This window comes from Setaria italica, chromosome VIII (assembly GCF_000263155.2).
Source record: "Setaria italica strain Yugu1 chromosome VIII, Setaria_italica_v2.0, whole genome shotgun sequence".
NCBI classification, from domain to species: domain Eukaryota; kingdom Viridiplantae; phylum Streptophyta; class Magnoliopsida; order Poales; family Poaceae; genus Setaria; species Setaria italica.
In genome coordinates, this window is record NC_028457.1 from 16,925,439 (window position 1) to 16,942,624 (window position 17,186).

Genomic DNA, 17,186 nt, shown 5'->3' on the forward strand with positions numbered 1-17,186 from the left:
GATGTAGGACACATTACATATGTATAAAAATTGAGATTCCACCGTTCAAATAGGCTACGTAGAATTTAAAGAAGTTATCCGCTTATTATTATCAGAGATGTATATAAATATTATGAAACATCCTAAATCAGATTAGAAGGTGAAGCATGGGAACTAGGAGCTAGCGGAGGACAACTTGAGAGCGGGTAACAAACCGTAGGGACATTTATGATGCTAGTAATACTTAGGCCCTGTTTAGTTTCCAAATTGGGAGTAGCAAAGTTTGCATTTTGTCATAAACGCGCAACTGTAGCATTTCGTTTGTATTTGTGAATTATTGTCCAAACATTGACTAATTAGGCTCAAAAGATTCGTCTCGCAAAGTACAACAAAACTGTTTAATTAGTTTTTAATTTCATCTATATTTAGTACTCCACGTATGTACCGCAAGTTTGATGTGATGGGAAATCTTCTTTTTGCATAGTGTCAAAGTTGGGATTTGCCTTATTTTGGGACGGTATTCGGCGAGTTAGCGTGACGTTTGGTTGATGGATCAGCCCTCGCTCCATGTTAATCCAACGGACATGTGTTACCTTTTGCGGCTAGCTTTTTTTCGAAGAAAACATAAACCCTAGTAAGCCGCAGCGTTTCAGCACGAAACCCCAAACCCCTCTCCCAAAATCCAGGCAGCTGCCACCACCAAGCCGTGAGATGGCGGCGGAGACCGAACCGGCGGCGGCCGCGGCCAGCGGGCTCGCCGGGGAGATGGAGGTAGAGGCGTACCGCCGCCTCTTCCCGCTGGCCTTTCTGGAGCGTCACCTCGGCGAATCCGTCCGCCCCGATGCCCGACGCCTCTGCGAGGCCCGCCCCACCACCGTCGCCCTCGGCGCCGTCTCCTCCGCGCATGGCTCCGCTCTCGTTCGCCTTGGCGACACCGTAATGCGTTCCCCTCCTCTCCCCTAATTTTCCCCTCGTGCTGGCCTCGCGCGCTCGGCAACTGCTTGACGAAATGCCTCTGCAGGCCATGCTCGCGTCGGTCAAGCTTGAGGTTATGTCGCCCCCAGCCGAATCCCCAGATGAAGGATCCCTCGGTTCGTGCTCCCCCTGTCCCATGGATAGCTGCTGCTCCTATTGCCTTTTCTTGTTATTGTTTGTTAACTTTGTTTTGCGCAGCTGTTGAGTTCCATATGCCACCCATCTGCTCCCCGCTGGTCAGGCCAGGCCGGCCTGTTGATGTGGCACCGGTTATCTCCAAGGCCCTTGAGGACGTTCTCATGAGGTTTTTGTTGTCTCATTTTGTTGCTCCATTAACTTCAGCTCTTTGTTGCATGAATAGATAGATAGATGCAGAATTGAATCCTTTCCAGTGAAAGCGAGAATTCGTCCTGGCTGTTGACCAATCAATATGGACTAGACGAGTAGCTGTGCTTTAGAGTAGAGAGTACTGGTTTGGCCTATTCATTCTTTTTCATCATAATAATAAACTAACATAACATTGCCACTTCAGTTTATTTACCACAGACTATTTCCTGTAAATCAAAATAAGAGCAGGACTCCTTGACATTTGCTTTGCCATTTACGCTTAGTTTTCTCTTGCTTATGTGATTGCTTTGAATACTAAGTGGCACATGCTCTGTTTTTGCATTAGTAGATATAAATATAGCTGTAGAAAATAATAATGAGTTACATGTTGTAAACTGCAGTTAAAAATGTTAAATGAAAAAGAATAGAGGGAGTAGCAATAGTTTTCATCATGCACTGGCGTGCATGTAAACTTATTTTTTTTCGAAAAACATGTAAACTTATTTTTCTGATTGTAGGCTTTAATCTGTTCGATTTTGTCTTGTCATTGCATGATTTTGCTACTTTGTCCTTTTTTCTGTAACACTTCGACAACCTAATAAGTGGTACATAGTGTCGCATAGGTAATTTTTTTCTGTCCTCTTATGCCTCCTGTGCAGTTCTGGAGTGTTGAATTTGAAGCAGCTCTGTTTGATCAGTGGGAAGGCATCTTGGCTAGCATATCTGGTAATATATCTATGCTTCTCTTGTTGATAGTTTCATAGTGTGAACCGAAAGGATCATCACCCTTGATATGAAAAAATCTCAATTAGTCACTAGAAAAGCTCCACTTTGTACTTTTAGTGATAAATAACATAAGTTGAATAATATGATAAAGGGGCCGATCCAAACACCCACGGGCTTCCATTGAGTCAAAACTAGTTTACCTTGAAAGATCAGGTGACTTGGAATAACATGATTGTAGTTGAGAATGACAGCCTTACAATCAGGCTAAAATATCCTTATGATTTTACTCATCCTATCCTGTGAGTGCTAGAATACTAATATGTGTTATGATTCGTGATGTTTTGAGTGCTTGTGATGCCTTTCCTCAAGCTCCGTTCTTGTTTAGCCAACTTTATTGTGATCCCTCTATCATTGATTTCTTTTTTAGAAGCTAACCCACCTTCATTTCTTATGTATTTCCTCTAATCTCAGCACTTCCTCATTACCTTTCTAAACCTTCGTTGTACTATCATCTTAGTAACTCTTTTGAACTTTCTTTACTCAAGTGACAATTTTTTATTTTACGCTATTAAGAGAACCTTCAAAATTTTATTACTATCCAAGCATTGGTTTTCAGCAGCACCTTTGAAATTTATGCCATGTAAGTTTTAGGACTTTATGCCTCAGGGGAGTGGACAGGAATTAGACAAACTTTGTGTAACTTCCGGTGAGCAGATAATATTTGGCCTAAAATAACTGAATAAACCCCACCCCACCCAATACAAGTTTTGAGTTTAACTGTTTCCTTCTTTACCCCTTTTTCTGTAAGGTTCACGTGATAGCACCAAATAGGATGTATGCTCTAGACTGCTGCACTGCATGTGCATATCTAATATGGGTTCACGGTAATACATACAATGTTAAAATCATGCAAGGTTGGATCCATGATGCTTCAAAATTTTACCACTTGGAAAATGCCATTCTAAAAAGTGAACAATCTTATGCCATTCGTACTTTTCCCTTCTTTGTGGGGACCTAGGTGCTGCCTGCTCCAGTGAGCTCCACATCGAATTAAGCCTTGTTGCCAGTCTCTGTTTTGAAAGGCGGTGGCTAGGCAGAGCTAATCAGCGATAGGTGCTAGGCGGAGGAAGACCGCCTCACCTAGCACCTAGGTGTTTTGTCTAGCCATTTTTTTTCACCTAAAGAAGTTTAGGGCTTGATTTATATCTGAAAGCGGGACAAATTAGAGGTGGAGATTAATGATCTGTGGTCATGCAACTCATGGATTGTATGGTAATGTCTTAGTGTCCCGGCTCCTCCCGCATATACTCTGTTTAACATGTTGTTACTCTACTCGCCTGTAAAAAGTACTAGCGCTTAGTCACACCTATGCGATGCCTAAGCACAAGACACCCTTCACCGCCTAGCCTAGCGGTTTTTTCAATACATTGAGGGCCGCCAAGAGAAAGAGCAGAGGTTAGTAGAATTTGAATGGAAAACAGTCAATAATGTTCAAGAGTGGCCAATGATTAGATAAACCTTTTTAGGGTGGCCTTTCCAATTTACATTGAAATTTTCCAAATTGTTACATTCTGAAGTGGCACAGGTCTATCTTTTTCCTTAGAAACAAGTTGAGATATTCTGGGTCCTAAATAAGTTCTTTACGAGAGCTTTGTTTTGATCTTTTCTTGACATCAAACATTTGCAGGATATCTATTGTTTGAATGTTGATGGGTCTCTGTTTGACGCTGCACTGATTTCAGCAGTGGCTGCCTTCACACATTGTACGCTCCTTTATTTTCACTGTCTATATTATGGACATGATATCCTCCCACTATCTCATTGTACAATATTGGAAATATCACTATTCTATAATACCCTGATACTCTGCTGCCGTTACTTCCATCATGAATGTATTTACGTTATTACTTCTGTCCTTTCTGTGTGAAACTTTCTAATGAAACCAACCTCTCGAGCTGATTTTCTCAGCCTATGGTAGTATCGAATACACAAATGTCATGTGCAGCCTTAGAGATAGTATTAGATTGGGTTGCTTCCTTATGATCAAGTTTTTCCATCAATATAAGGATGGGATTGTATATCTTTTGATTATTAGTTGAATCCTATCTCCCTCTATCCCTGGCCTCGTGGTGCGGCTGCTGTTCATCAGCATGGTTGCATTGCTTGGGTTCAGGGCCGTACAAACTATGCCCATGATGCAAACTGACAACTGTTGAGAAAAGAATTAGCTCTAAAATTGAAAGGGCTAAAATGATGCATATCCTTCTGTGGTTCCAAGTCCTAACACATTTCCTGTGTTGTGAAAGGGCCTCTAGTCTAGTGGCTAGAGCACTTGAGTAGCATCCAGCAAGTCCAGGTTAGACTCCCTATGGGAGCGAATTAAATAGGACTGGATTGAAAAAGGTCACTTGCTGGTTTCCTGGTCAGCACGGGGAACCGAACTGTGGTAGACAGGCCCTCGTGTAGTGGGGCAGTCGTGGGTTTGGGCCTCAAAGCACGGGTAAAGTCCCGAACCATAGGGGGCAGCTTTCTTGACATTTCTCGGACGGACTCTGGTTGAGCTCTTCTTAGTTTTTCCCCCCATGCTGCTGAGTCTTTTTTCTCGGACTGTGGGGATGGTCTTTCCCCCACCGGCCGAGTCTTTTTTATATATTTCCTGTGTTAGTTTTTGGAAGCTGCTATAATGAGATAATTGCTTCCTACTGTGTTTTGAACTTTTGATTCATCCGTCAAGTTTATGCCTGAAAGATTAGAATATAAGATATTTATGTTTTTTTGAGATCATATAAGATATTTATGTTAGAGCTCTTGATAGTTGAATAAGTTACCCTTTTAGGAGGAAATATGTGTATTTTTTGTGTTCCTTACTCTTTTAGGAGCAAGTTTGTGTATTTTTTGTGTTCCCATTAGGTGCTTGGTGATTTGATTAATTTCGAATATGACTATCTTGCTTTTTTATACTTAATTGTAGTGAAATGAACATCTGTGCACCTTATCTGTTGGAAGGAAATATGTGTATTTTTGTGTTCCTTGGTGATTTGATTAATTTCAAATATGACTATATCTTGCTTTTTTATACTTAATTGTAGTGAAATGAACATCTGTGCACCTTATCTGATGGATAATCAAGTATTCTATTGCATTACCTCTGTTATTGGAGCAACTGCTGCGCTTCATTTTTTCTTTTGGCCATGCTCTGCTCGTCAATTTACAACAGCAGGCTGTTGCAAGTAGGGGTAGTAGGCAGCAGGTAGTGATGCAATAGTAGTGCTAGTAGAAGTATGCTAGTAGCAGTTGGTAGTGACATCACTTGTACCTCTCTTGACTTTTGCCATACCTTGTTTATATGGAAGAGGTAGGAGCAGCTGCAGCTCAGTTCAGCAGCACCAAAGCAGAGTGCTCTCTGTTCTCCTTTCTGCCCCCTCAGTGCAGGAGTGCAAGTGTGTGTGAGAGTTGAGGTGTTGCTGGGGTTGATCCCACCAACATTATCTGCTACATGATAAGATAATTGTGTCTCTTTTTCTTGTGACTGGAACAGACCTATGCTTAGCTCACTTGTGCAAGAAAATTACAAGTGCAACACCCTTACTGTCATTGAAAGTACGAAAATAGATGGTCATAAACTTTGTTTTGCTCGGGGGCCTGGATTTTCAGGTGAAAATTGACCGGTGCTCAGGCAGTCATGCATACCTTGAACTGGTTCCCAAGAGTACGATCTTTAGGAACATTCTCACTATAGCGCAATTTCTGTCCTCAGTCTAACTAAGGCTGACCTAGTGGCTGATGCTGTTGTTGATCTCGAACTCAAACTGTTGCCTAGCTGTCTTCATCTCTGCTTTGGCACTTCCTTGGCACTGCATGCTTATCCCTTGCATGTTCTTTCATGTCTGAGCGCTAAATCCTTTTGTAGCTAATGCTTTGTTGGTCCAACGCATTCACTTGGGCAACTTGCAGTTTGTTATAGTTCATATGTTTTGGTTAGGAAGCCAAAATATCAACTATGCTATGCTCACCTCTATTGCTCTTCAAATAAGTTTGGTTCATGCATTCAATTATTATGTTATGTTTTAATGCCTTAGTGCTAGTATCTGCTTAACTATATGCGCTCCTCACCAGATTTTATTTTCTTAATTTCATACGTGCCACTAAAGAAAATAAGAACGACCGACAATTTTTCCATCCAAAATTAAACCTCAACCATGGTCAGCCGTGAAACCCTTTGGCACCAGCCATTATCCAAAGTTGGATCATGATTTGAATCACCCTTTGGAAGCGAGGTGAGATCCTGTTGAATTAGTGCTAGTACCTGCTGGTACCTTTGTGACATTTCTGACTGATCACTACTTCCTTTTCTCAAAAATACGCAAAAGAGATGCACAATCTTTGCATTAAGAAAAAATAAAGATGAGTTCGCACGAGGTGATGAAGCTCTTACAAATCACTAATCACGTTCTATGTTATTTTTGCAGTGGAGATTCCTTTAGTTTCTATTGGTGATGATGGTAGACTATTCACTGTTGGAGGCAATGAAGGAAAGACAAAATTCGAATTGGTAAACAGAGAAAAGAGGAAGCTTACACTTGGCAACATTCCATTTTCCCTTACATGTGCACTTCACAAGGATAGTATTCTGGCGGACCCAACTTCTGAAGAGGAATCAGTAATAGAGACCTATGTGACTGTTGTTGTAGATTCTTCAGACCGCATAGTGTCAATACAAAAACTTGGAGGTGCAGTGACTTCCATGGAAGCTATTAAGGTCAGTTAATCTGAGCTTTTCTTCCTAGAATGTTTTGTAATGGAAATATTTCATTTATACTTTTCTGTCTTTCGAAACTGCCCTGCATGCCACATTAGGGAAAACAGGCTTGAAACCACTTTGAACTGCTAAAGGGGGCAATTTGTCCAGTTTTTGAGAGCCGGGGGTGTCTGATGTTTGATTTTTGAGTTTAGGGTTTTTTTTTTCAAACTCAGTGACAAGGGGTGCAAAACGATCTTTACTCTATTGTTAATCGCTATAAAATCAACATTATTTTAAAATTACATTTAATATGAATCTGTCGGTGTAAACTTTTACACTAAACATTTATTTAGTTTCACTAACTCTTGACCAACATTCTAAAGCAATTCCTTTTCTTTTTTTCAAATATTAAATTTTCTCGATGGACGCATGGAGTACGTTAAATTTTGAAAACCCTGAGCTATGTAAAACTATGCGGTAGTGCATGTGAATTTGCAGCAATGTGTCATTAGCAGAGAATAGACTTCTTACATGTTATTTGATAAGGAGGATATTATTGCATTGTGTTAACTGTGGTCAATGAGCTGCTTGTATTAAACTGTGGTCAATGGGCTTTGCTAAGATACTACAAATTTGCAATCTTGCAACATTTGGTTTTGTTTTGTTAAGGTTGACTCCTTTTCTTTTTCTGTTATTATCACGTTCACTACATGGCATGTGTACTCCAAATATAATACATATTTAAAGTAATTGCTGCTAATTGTATTTCGAATCTTATCCTGCAGGAGTGCATTAGCTTGGCGAAAGAAAGGAGGCGGAAGTTAAGAGAGATTCTGACAGACTCAGTTGAAGCCATGGAAGTCGACCAAACTGAATAAGTTTGCAAATATAATCACTTAGGCTAACCGGATTATTTCTTGGTGGTGGTTCTCTCTGCCTCGGCTGCGCTGGTTGTAACAGCAGTTTTGTTGTTTTACCTTTCTTTATAGAGCCAATTCCCTCTATGCTATTGAAAATTGATCCAATTCCTTGTGTACCACTGAAATTCGTTAGTTCCCTTGTGTTGCTGTATGAAATTTCCAATCACCTCTATGCCATTGCCATCACTAAGGTGTTAAATGATGTTAAATTGGTAGGGAAAAGACGATTTTACCCCTCCCACAAGAAAGAAGGCAAATTTGCTATTTCATAATGATTTCTCGGGATTTTTATATGCGGATGAACATAACGTTGCTCGATGAATTTAAACAATTTGAATAAATTGAATTAATATAAATGAATGGCATATATTTTCACATTCCATATTGATGACATAAAAATCTCACATAAATGACAACATAAATTTGCCACGTCTTAGAGTTTCATCACACAGACCATTCTCACATAAATGACTCAACATAAATTTGCCACTTCTTAGAGTTTCATCATAGATCAAATGAGTACCATTGTCTCATCACATATCACATACAAGTAAAATGAGTAGCAATTTGAGTATCATTACACAACGCTCTTACACAGATCACATGAGGACCATTTGTACAGAGCAAAATGAGATCAGTTTGGTATCATATAGGTCATCCAAAGGTCAGTACATTGACCACATCATACAAAACCAAGCAAAATAGTGCCCAAAAGCCATAGCTGGACATTTAGTCAAGAATTTTTCTTTTGCTTCTAGTGCTCATAGCTGGGTTGTCATGAGCTTTGCTTCTGGTGCACATTGCAGGACTATGTGGTGGCACCAAGTTTTGCTGCTTCTTTGCCTTTTCCTTCACTGCCTTTGCCTCCCCTCGTGCATTTTGGTTTTCTGTTAAATGCTTGGAAGTACCAGGTAGTGCAGTTTCACAAGATGGCAAAGTGCACTCAAGGAGAGTAGTTCAGGATGACCGGAGTCACATCCTGACTTGCAAATAAGAGTTACATTGACTTTAGTAGGTAAAGAAATGAAAGTGTAGCAATGACCAGAACATGTGCAAGAAACAAAAACTTACCTAGAAGTTCTCCCAGAACTCAATTTGGAGCTTCCTTGGCTAGAATACAACAGGAGAGACATTGTTGGTAATTTAGAACTTCATAATTGTAAGGGAAGTTGAATATATGTGCCGAGATGCTTACCTTGGTGGAAAACACATTGGTGTGGGTCCTGAAGTTGAGCTAACAGCTACAATACTATTCTCTATTGATTCTTGAGCTGGTTCACTGCTTTTCTTCTTTTTCTTCTTAGGTGGGCCCCTGCATGAACAATCTATTAGTTTAACAATATATACCATGGGCACATATTGAATAATATGAAATACACCAACCAAAACATCCTATAATTTGCAATAATTTGCAACGGAAGGAGTACCTCTCAGTCTCATCTAGCATTGCTGCTATGCTATATCAGTCGGGTAACCGTTTTTGCATGTGTGTCAATGGTGTCCAAATCCTCGGCAAATATCGTATCTATGGTGCCCTTTTCTGCGTGTTGTATTGCCATTGCTCTCAGCAGCTCCTTTGAACATCTCGTTCTTTCTTCTTCCAGCCACAGCCTTGAGAAGAGGTGGATACATGAAGAAGCCGTGGTTAGACTTCTACCACTCAGACTTGCCGGTGAGGGTAGGGATAAGATTCTCATATGCAGCCCTAAATCTCTCAACTGAATAATATGGGTGAACATACTTCTCCAAATGTTCTCGTGCGCTGCTCAGGCCGGGGGCACGCCGACCTGCGCGTCGTAGGCACGGGGCACGCCAACCTGCATGCGTGGTCGGCTGGAGCCTGGAACCTCGACCGTCCCCTGCTCGTGGCCTGTAGGAGCCTCGCCCACGACCTCCGCCTGACCTGCCGTCGTTGCTTCCACGCTAGGGTTTTGAGGATGAGAGAAGGGGATCGATTTGGATTGAGGATGGCGATCGATTTGGACTGAGGAAGGGTTCGGCTAGTTGTATGGGCACGGGCCCACCTTGTTAGTGTAACAAAGAGCAGAGATGACATTGCCTAGTGTATTTTGACGGACCCAATAGCCATAACAGTGACAATTTTGTGTGGAACTAACAACAGTGGCAGTAAGGGTAATGAAAATTTCATCTAGTGGCGCACAAGGGAAGGGAACACAATGGCATGAAAGGGAATGGGTCAATTTTTAGTGTCATACAAGGAATTCGCTTTTCTATTACCTATACGAGCCCAAGTATGTAACAATTTGTACCCTGCACAGTAGGGATGAGAGTGATACGAATATTATACGTTTGTTCATCCGACCGAAGGGGTTCAGACACTAAAAAGACACTAAAATGATAAGTTCGTATCCGAATCCAGACATTCAATATCCGTACCGTATCCGAATCTGGGTACTCAAAGTTGTATTTCTAAAATCCGAATAGGATGAATATCAATATTCAACACATCTTGGCACTATTTGTATCCAAATTCGATCCGAGAAAAAAATAACTATCTGTATTTGTATCCGCATATATCCGTTTGTATCTGATCTGTTTTCATCCCTGCCGCACAGGATTCTTCACTTGAAAAAGCAGCTTGATCATTTTATTTATAAGCATGTCTGCAATGCTCCATTATTCACAATGTGTCATCTCCAGTGCTGTGCTTCAGTGTAAACGTCAGTTACCGATGTCTCAATTTACTGCTGTGCTTAGCCTAAATGGTCACTTGGGAGATGTTTGATGTTTCAATTTGGAAAACATATTTGCCTCACCTCTTTTCTTGTGAGAACATGTTGCCTTCACTTGAATTTGCAATTTAACTTGGGGTCTGTTACACGGCTACATATTTGATGGCTCCGCCCACAGTTAACAGGATTAATGCCTTTGGTGCTTGATTTAAGGCAAGAGTGAGCAGATGCCGTAGTGATGTGGTTTATGGAAGGGGATTGGCCTGACCAAGGCTGATGTGCTCCAATCAGAAGAGCGTGAACCTGGGCTCTTGATGACAATCCGACAGTTCAAAAAGTGGTCGCCTTTAATTGACTAACCCAGAATTAGAAAGACAAAAATAGAATATTTCACAATAAAGAGAAAACAACAATCTGAGTGGTCATCTTTTAATTGACGTGACCCAAGAATTAAAAAGGCTATAGAGTTCTGAGTTACAAAGTGAGCGCCTTTCAATATATTGGAACCGTTTACCGAGCTTCTAGCAATTACTCCCTCCATTCCAAAATGCAGATCATTTTAACTTTTTTAGATACATAAATTTTGCAATGCACCTAATTATTGGGTTATGTCCCAAATTTTGGAACGGAGGGAGTACATAGAGACTGAACTCATGGATTTAATCATAGTAAGTGAAGAATACAGTGTACATGTCAAAACAATCAATTGGTCTTCTTCTTTTTCTTTGATTTGAGCATCACGAGACCCACAAAGACGCTCAAGAAAGAAAGAAGAACCACGCCAGCAATCACTGGTATTAAAATCGCATACTCTTGAGGCAGGAAGTACTTGTGGACAAAGTGGTCGCTGTCGACGAATGGCTAGATGGGAACAAGAAAAACAAAATAACCATTCAGAAATAAGGTCATAACAGTTCTACTTGAACTGAAACTGAAAAAAAGCTTAGAAGTTACTAACCAAGATAATGACCCAGAATGTATAGTAGGTGAAGATGGATAAGCTAGTTAGCGTCAGCAGAAAACCAACTGCCTTATCACCCAGTTCCATTTCTCTATGAATAATAGAAATAACAACCTTGTCAATCTGGCAGATGATGATCATCATAATCTTAAGCAAATGTCAAATATGTTGAAAAAACCCAATATGGGAAAAACAGACTAGACTGCTAAAACTGTATCAAGGGCGATGAGCAGCCACTCCACTGCTAAGCCTGTCTAAACAATACACCCAAATGAAGGCAAGAGAAACAAACAAGGAAAAGAACAAACAATTGAACAGACCAGCACTAGCTTAGTAACACTGAATAGTAAATATACTGGCATTGGCATATATCCCAAATTTAGGCATTGCACATATGGATATGTGGCAGATGCTACTGTGAGATTATATGCTACCGTATTGCTACGACTGCAAGCATCAAACGCAACAGGTATGGCATTTCATCATGAAGTTGCAGGAAACATAACTAGGAAAATGAACAAATTATAAAGTCTCTTCACTCTTGGTATCTATTCAAGATTTGGATCAGATCTAGTTAGAAAATCGGCATAAATTCTAGTATATCACTACAAAACCAAACTCACATGTTAGAAAATCCAAGAATATTAGAAAATCACATAGTAGATATTTTAATTTCTGGTAAGTAACAAAAATTCTCAAATAACCTAGTGGAGTGACACCCTACCAAAGTTGAATGCCTAGAGTTAGGATATTTTGAAGAAAGGAAATCAAACTTTAATTGATCAAACACACACTATGTTGGTACACATTTGTACTGACTATGCTCACTATTGATGATGGTTAACATCATTCTATACAAATACTAATGCAAAATGTCTGTCCTGGTAGTTGATCAGTTTCGTTATACTGATAAAAAAATGTTTATGAGCATGGCTTACACAAATCTCCCTTGTTTACATCAGCTGCACACACATGAAGCTCTAAGTGCAATGTGGTGGTTGCTTCATTGTAGATAACTGGCTACTCAAACAACAAAAGCCCTGAGTTGTATTTTGTTATCCCTCAACTGAACTGCAAGAAGTCCTCCCCCAGTTGATAGTAGCGTGTTTAGAAGTTTTTGTTTGCATTACTCACACCTATATGCAGACTAAGGGCCTCTCCAATGGGTGGTCCTTACCCGCTCCTATACGCGTCGGACCCGGTCCCAGACATTGCGAGGTCGCTCCTATCTGGGGGAGACAGAGAACCTGCTCCCATCCATGGAAGCGAGTCCCTTAGAATAAAAAACTCAATGTCCTCCGCAACCCAACTTTCTCTCTCCTACCGTTGCTGCTCCCGCCGAACCTGAGTGGTGGAGCCGCCGGAGTTGCTCTTGGGCACAATAGCCTCGACGCTCCATGCCCGAGCCGCTGCAGAAGGTCGGAGAAGCCACCAAGAGGAAGTATCAGCGACCTGTCCGTCGTTGGCCACCTCCTCTTTCCCTTCCCCTTCCAGGGCCCGATTTTTCTGAAGAAATCAGCAGCGGAGGTAGCGCCCCATGCAGATCTGGCTGCCGCGTGCCTTCTACCGCGTCGGGCAGTCTGCTCTTGTTGTTCCTCACCTCCCCTACCCTCCGCTTCCACGCCCGATTTGACATGGAATCTGCACCGGTGAGGGGTGGTAGCGGCCTTTGCAGAAACGGCCGCCTGCTTCCGCATCGAAGCAACGGCTTGACCTCTCCAAATCAGACTGGCGATTGATGGTGGCCGCACCAAATCGAGCCTCGTGATGGTGGAGATCTGATTTGAACAAGCAGCGGAAGTAATCTTTGTTTCCATCTAAATCAGATCAGGCATGCATCTTGGGGGATAGGAGATGGCTCTGTTGGCCATCGCCATGAGGAGATAGATGGAAGGGAGAACGACTGGTGGACCTGTGCACGAGTGGACAGGAACGACAGTGGTTGAAGGGATATTTTTTTATTTATTAAGTGGGACCCACAGTAATAAAGAAGCTGGTCCTATACATTGTGTTATTTTTAAGAGTAAAATGTACGGCCGGACCTCGAACTTGACAAGGGGTGTGATCTAGGTCCCTAAACTCCTAAAATGCACATTAGAGTCCCCAAACTTGCTAATTGGTTCACGCGAGGTCCAAATCATTGTTTCCCGTGTTAAACTAACTACGTGGCATGCTGGCCATGCGCTGACATGGACCTGGCACGTGGGCCCACAAGTCAGCTCCTCTATTTTCTCTCTGCCTCCTCTCTCTTCCTCACCTCTTTCACATCCGGCTGAGCAGCACGAACGCCTTTGAGCAGCACCCCCAGCCCGGCGCGGTCCGCCCCTGCCGACCATGTGCTGCACCGGTTGAGCCCACCCCTGCTGCAGCCCCGAGCGGCCGATCCGCGCTACCGCTGCCCCATAGGTCAGCCGAAACCAAGACGGCACCATGCGCAACCCTGCCCAACCGGCACCACCGGCGAGCTCCCTGCCGCTCGCGCCTCTCCAGTTGCACTGAGCGTCGATTCCCCGCACCACCATGTTGTCTTGCCCATCCGCCACCAGAGATCCATGCCGGTCTGCCCCACCCCCGTAAGCTATGCCACCGCCGCTCCTTGGTTGAGGCCATTCCCGGGTTGCCGTTGGCCAAGGTTGCGAGCCTCGCGGCGCGAGCGGACAGCGCTGAGGCCGTGCATGAGTTGCCATTGGCCGAGGGTAACGGCCTTGTGCGGACGGTGGCGGCTGAGCGGGAACGGAGGTGGCAGAGGCCACGCCTGGGCTTTCGGCGGCCAAGGTCGCAGCTTGCGCGGCGAAACTGCGGCGACAGCCCTGCCGGATCGGGTGTGGGCCGAGGTTGTGCCCGGGTGTCGGCCGCAGGGGTTGCGCGGAGAAGTCTTGCGGTTGATTTTTTTTCTTTTTTTTAATTAGAAGACAATGGGCCACGAATAGAGCATTAGAGAAGGGAGATGGGCCTGACATGTGGGCCCCACATGTCAGGTCCGCATCATCATCCATTTAGCCTGCCACGTACGCAATTTAATGCAAGAAATAGTAATTTGGACCTTATGTGAATGTATTTGGATGTTTAGGGGTCTGAGTGTGCATTTTAGGAGTTTGGGGAACTAGATGGCACTCCCTGCCAAGTTCGAGGTCCGGCCGTACATTTTACTCTATTTTTAACAAGACAAAGGAGGTTCCATATAGAACCAGGGTCACTCCTATACATTGGAGATGCCCTAAAGGGAGCCATGCCTCCCACCCCCACCCCCCACCCCCCCAAGAAAGAAGTAGTTTGCTGTTTTCAATGGTACAACAGTGATTAATTTGATTAAAGATTGCTAATCTCTCTAGATTACTAGTACTGGCCCCCTCTAAATCAGATTAAGCTCTGCCACTGCACCACTGCATTCTCTGTTTCATTTTCCCTTTTAGAATAAGAAGCCATACCAGCACGTTTGTCTATGAACAAATCATAGCATTGTTGAAAACTTGAAATTCAATCCAATAATGAATATTTGATTTTGTGCTTCGTCAGCTGCTCCTCTGAATTACCACAACTACTTGTTTTCTAGTAATGATCATAGGAGGGGCAAACGAGGAAATTGACATCTTAGGCAACAAAAATGCCACCTTTCATTCAGTTAAGTTACATCTCAATTTTGCAGTGTAGATTTTAAATAACAATGCTGTAGATGATCAGCATATACACAGACGTACTATCACATTAAATATTCCAATCTTAATTTCAACACTGTTGCTATAAGACATGCCTGTACCATCCATAAAAAGGTCAGAATGCGATGAGCATATTTCAATTTTAGTGAGCTCAACTTCTGAAAGGTGGAGCTGGCAAATTAATTTCACAAAACTTAACTGCTGCAAATAGTAGTAATGCACCTAATGTAAATCTCATAACTATTCAAGAATAGATATTTCAGCCATTGATGTACCAGTACTAACTTGTAAGTTTTATAGAGCAGTTCTGCTGAGGAACCATTTGATTATGCATTAGTAAATTCTCTATCATACTAGCTAGCACTACAGGTCAAAATAAGAATGAGAAAACTCCCATTTGATTATGCATTTCTAAGAAGTTTGAGTAGCACGTGATGTCTAATATAATAGATTCACCACATGGTCGTTCAGGAAAATTAAGTTCAGGATCAGGGGCGTTTAGATCCAGGGACATTCACGCAATGTGATCCAAACTAGTTTATGTTAAAGATCATAAAACATCTTAAGAAAATCAAAATGACGCGATGTGATTGCACACTTGAACTACTTTCACAAATCATTGGGCTTAATTTATACCAATAAAATATCCCTAAACCCTTAGAACTAAAAGGCATTTTAAAATCAAAAGCAACATGATGCTTGGATGCGGTTTAAAAACTAGTCCGTGCTTGATGGGGTGCTCGTAATTCACACTGTGTTGTGAAGCAGCACCACTGCCAGATGGCGCGGTGACACCAACAGCGGTGGCTGCGTATCAGATCTGCAGAAGCAGACAAGAAGCTGGTGAAAGATCGTGGAGGACCTGCGGTCGAGAGCCCCAACTGAGCGGATGGATGCGCCTAGGAGGGAACGAACCTTGCCGACCAGCAAGGAGATCGCGTTGGATGAGTTGGCTCGATCGCCGGCGGCTCTTGCACTCGCCCTTCTTTTCTTTTCTTTTTTGTCGTTAGCATGTATTTGATTTTGGGACCAATTGGGATGGATCGGCTCCATCCCATTTTTCTAGGTTGGGTTCAACCCATCTCTAGTTTGATTGTAGGGATAAGTTGGATCCTGTTTTTTGTTTGATTGGAGGGATAAAGTGGGTTTGAGTGGTCCCATCCTTATTTGGTTGGAGGGTTAGGGATGGGCAGTGAATATGCTGACCTACTTGGTGAGATTACCACACACATTGCAACTATATCCAATTCCAATTGAATTCAAAGCATAATCAGTAAAGGGAAAAAAGGTAGTACTACTATCTAGCACATGTCCAACAAGATGAGTTGCAGTTGCTACCGAAGATACAGATGGGTTGACATGATAGGGATTCCTTACCTTGGCGAAACGAAGCTGAGATCCTGAAGATGTCCTTGCTCCGGTGCGCCGATGGGAGGGTCACCGGTGGACAGCAGGGAGGAGGCGGAGGGGAGGGAAGGTGGCGGACGGGATGAGAGGCGATGGGGAGGTGCGACGGTGGGGAGGGGCGGCGGCGGAGAGCAGGGGAGGCGGCGGAGCGAGAGCAGGTGGCGGACGGGAGGGGCGGCGACGGGCACGGGAGGCAGCGGATGGCGGGGGAGGCGGCGGAGGGAGAGCAGGTGGCGGACGGGAGGGGCGGCGTCGGGCACGGGCGAGATCCAGACGGGAGAGGCGGCGTGCCGGATGGATGCCTGCGAATCCAAAATATCAGTATTTATATCCATGCGTTAATATACGTTAATATGATATTCATATTTGTTTTTAACTACCAAATATGCCCGTATGATGCTACGGGTAAATGAAAACTACATCAATATATTACCGTACTATATAATATGATCTATATGTAGCTAATCATATTTTAATAGGATTCTAATCATGTTTTAATATGACTTAATATGTACTTTTGATGTATATTTGGATAATTAATAAAAGAGTAATAGCTTGTTGGCGCTAAAAATCGGCCGATGACCTTCAGCGTCAGACACACGACCTGGGAGAATCCGCTTAGCTCCTGTTCGGGTGATCGCCCTGGTGCGGTTCGCGCGGCGTACCAGTCAATCTGACTTGTTGATTGATAAGGAAAGAAATGTATTAAATCCTAGGGATTTCGATCGGCTAAAGTTCCGATGTGTCTCAAAAAGCGTATAAGCGAATCGGCCGATTTGCTATGAAAATGATGTTGGAGGT

The 17,186-nt window shown here is 42.8% G+C and overlaps 2 protein-coding genes and 1 long non-coding RNA gene across 3 annotated transcripts; 1 reads left to right on the forward strand and 2 right to left on the reverse strand.

Moving 5' to 3' along the window:
• The first annotated feature begins 608 nt into the window (after window positions 1–608).
• On the forward strand, window positions 609–7,840 carry LOC101769839 (exosome complex component RRP43). Its single transcript, XM_004979142.3, has 7 exons — window positions 609–915; window positions 1,001–1,070; window positions 1,153–1,258; window positions 1,941–2,007; window positions 3,695–3,770; window positions 6,477–6,766; window positions 7,534–7,840. Exons 1-7 carry the CDS (start codon window positions 691–693, stop codon window positions 7,624–7,626), a joined length of 927 nt encoding a protein of 308 aa, XP_004979199.1. The 5' UTR covers window positions 609–690; the 3' UTR covers window positions 7,627–7,840.
• A 296-nt stretch (window positions 7,841–8,136) lies between these two features.
• Window positions 8,137–9,815, reverse strand: LOC101769571. Its single transcript, XR_002678704.1, has 5 exons — window positions 9,410–9,815; window positions 9,096–9,279; window positions 8,864–8,980; window positions 8,740–8,778; window positions 8,137–8,647 (listed from the first exon to the last, which is right to left on the reverse strand). It is a non-coding gene; the product is annotated as an uncharacterized LOC101769571 (long non-coding RNA).
• Window positions 9,816–10,742: 927 nt separating this feature from the next.
• Window positions 10,743–16,678, reverse strand: LOC111258135 (dolichol-phosphate mannose synthase subunit 2). Its single transcript, XM_022828844.1, has 3 exons — window positions 16,356–16,678; window positions 11,320–11,413; window positions 10,743–11,222 (listed from the first exon to the last, which is right to left on the reverse strand). The coding sequence occupies exons 2-3, from the start codon at window positions 11,407–11,409 to the stop codon at window positions 11,064–11,066; spliced, it is 249 nt and encodes an 82-aa protein (XP_022684579.1). The 5' UTR covers window positions 11,410–11,413; window positions 16,356–16,678; the 3' UTR covers window positions 10,743–11,063.
• Window positions 16,679–17,186: the final 508 nt, after the last annotated feature.

Coding starts and splice junctions, on each gene's coding strand:
- LOC111258135 (XM_022828844.1), bottom strand. CDS start 11,409: ATGGAACTGGGTGATAAGGCAGTTGGTTTTCTGCTGACGCTAACTAGC. Junction 11,223..11,319: donor CATTCTGGGTCATTATCTTG/GTTAGTAACTTC, acceptor GTTCCCATCTAG/CCATTCGTCGACAGCGACCA.
- LOC101769839 (XM_004979142.3), top strand. CDS start 691: ATGGCGGCGGAGACCGAACCGGCGGCGGCCGCGGCCAGCGGGCTCGCC. Junction 2,008..3,694: donor CATCTTGGCTAGCATATCTG/GTAATATATCTA, acceptor AAACATTTGCAG/GATATCTATTGTTTGAATGT. Junction 3,771..6,476: donor AGTGGCTGCCTTCACACATT/GTACGCTCCTTT, acceptor TTATTTTTGCAG/TGGAGATTCCTTTAGTTTCT.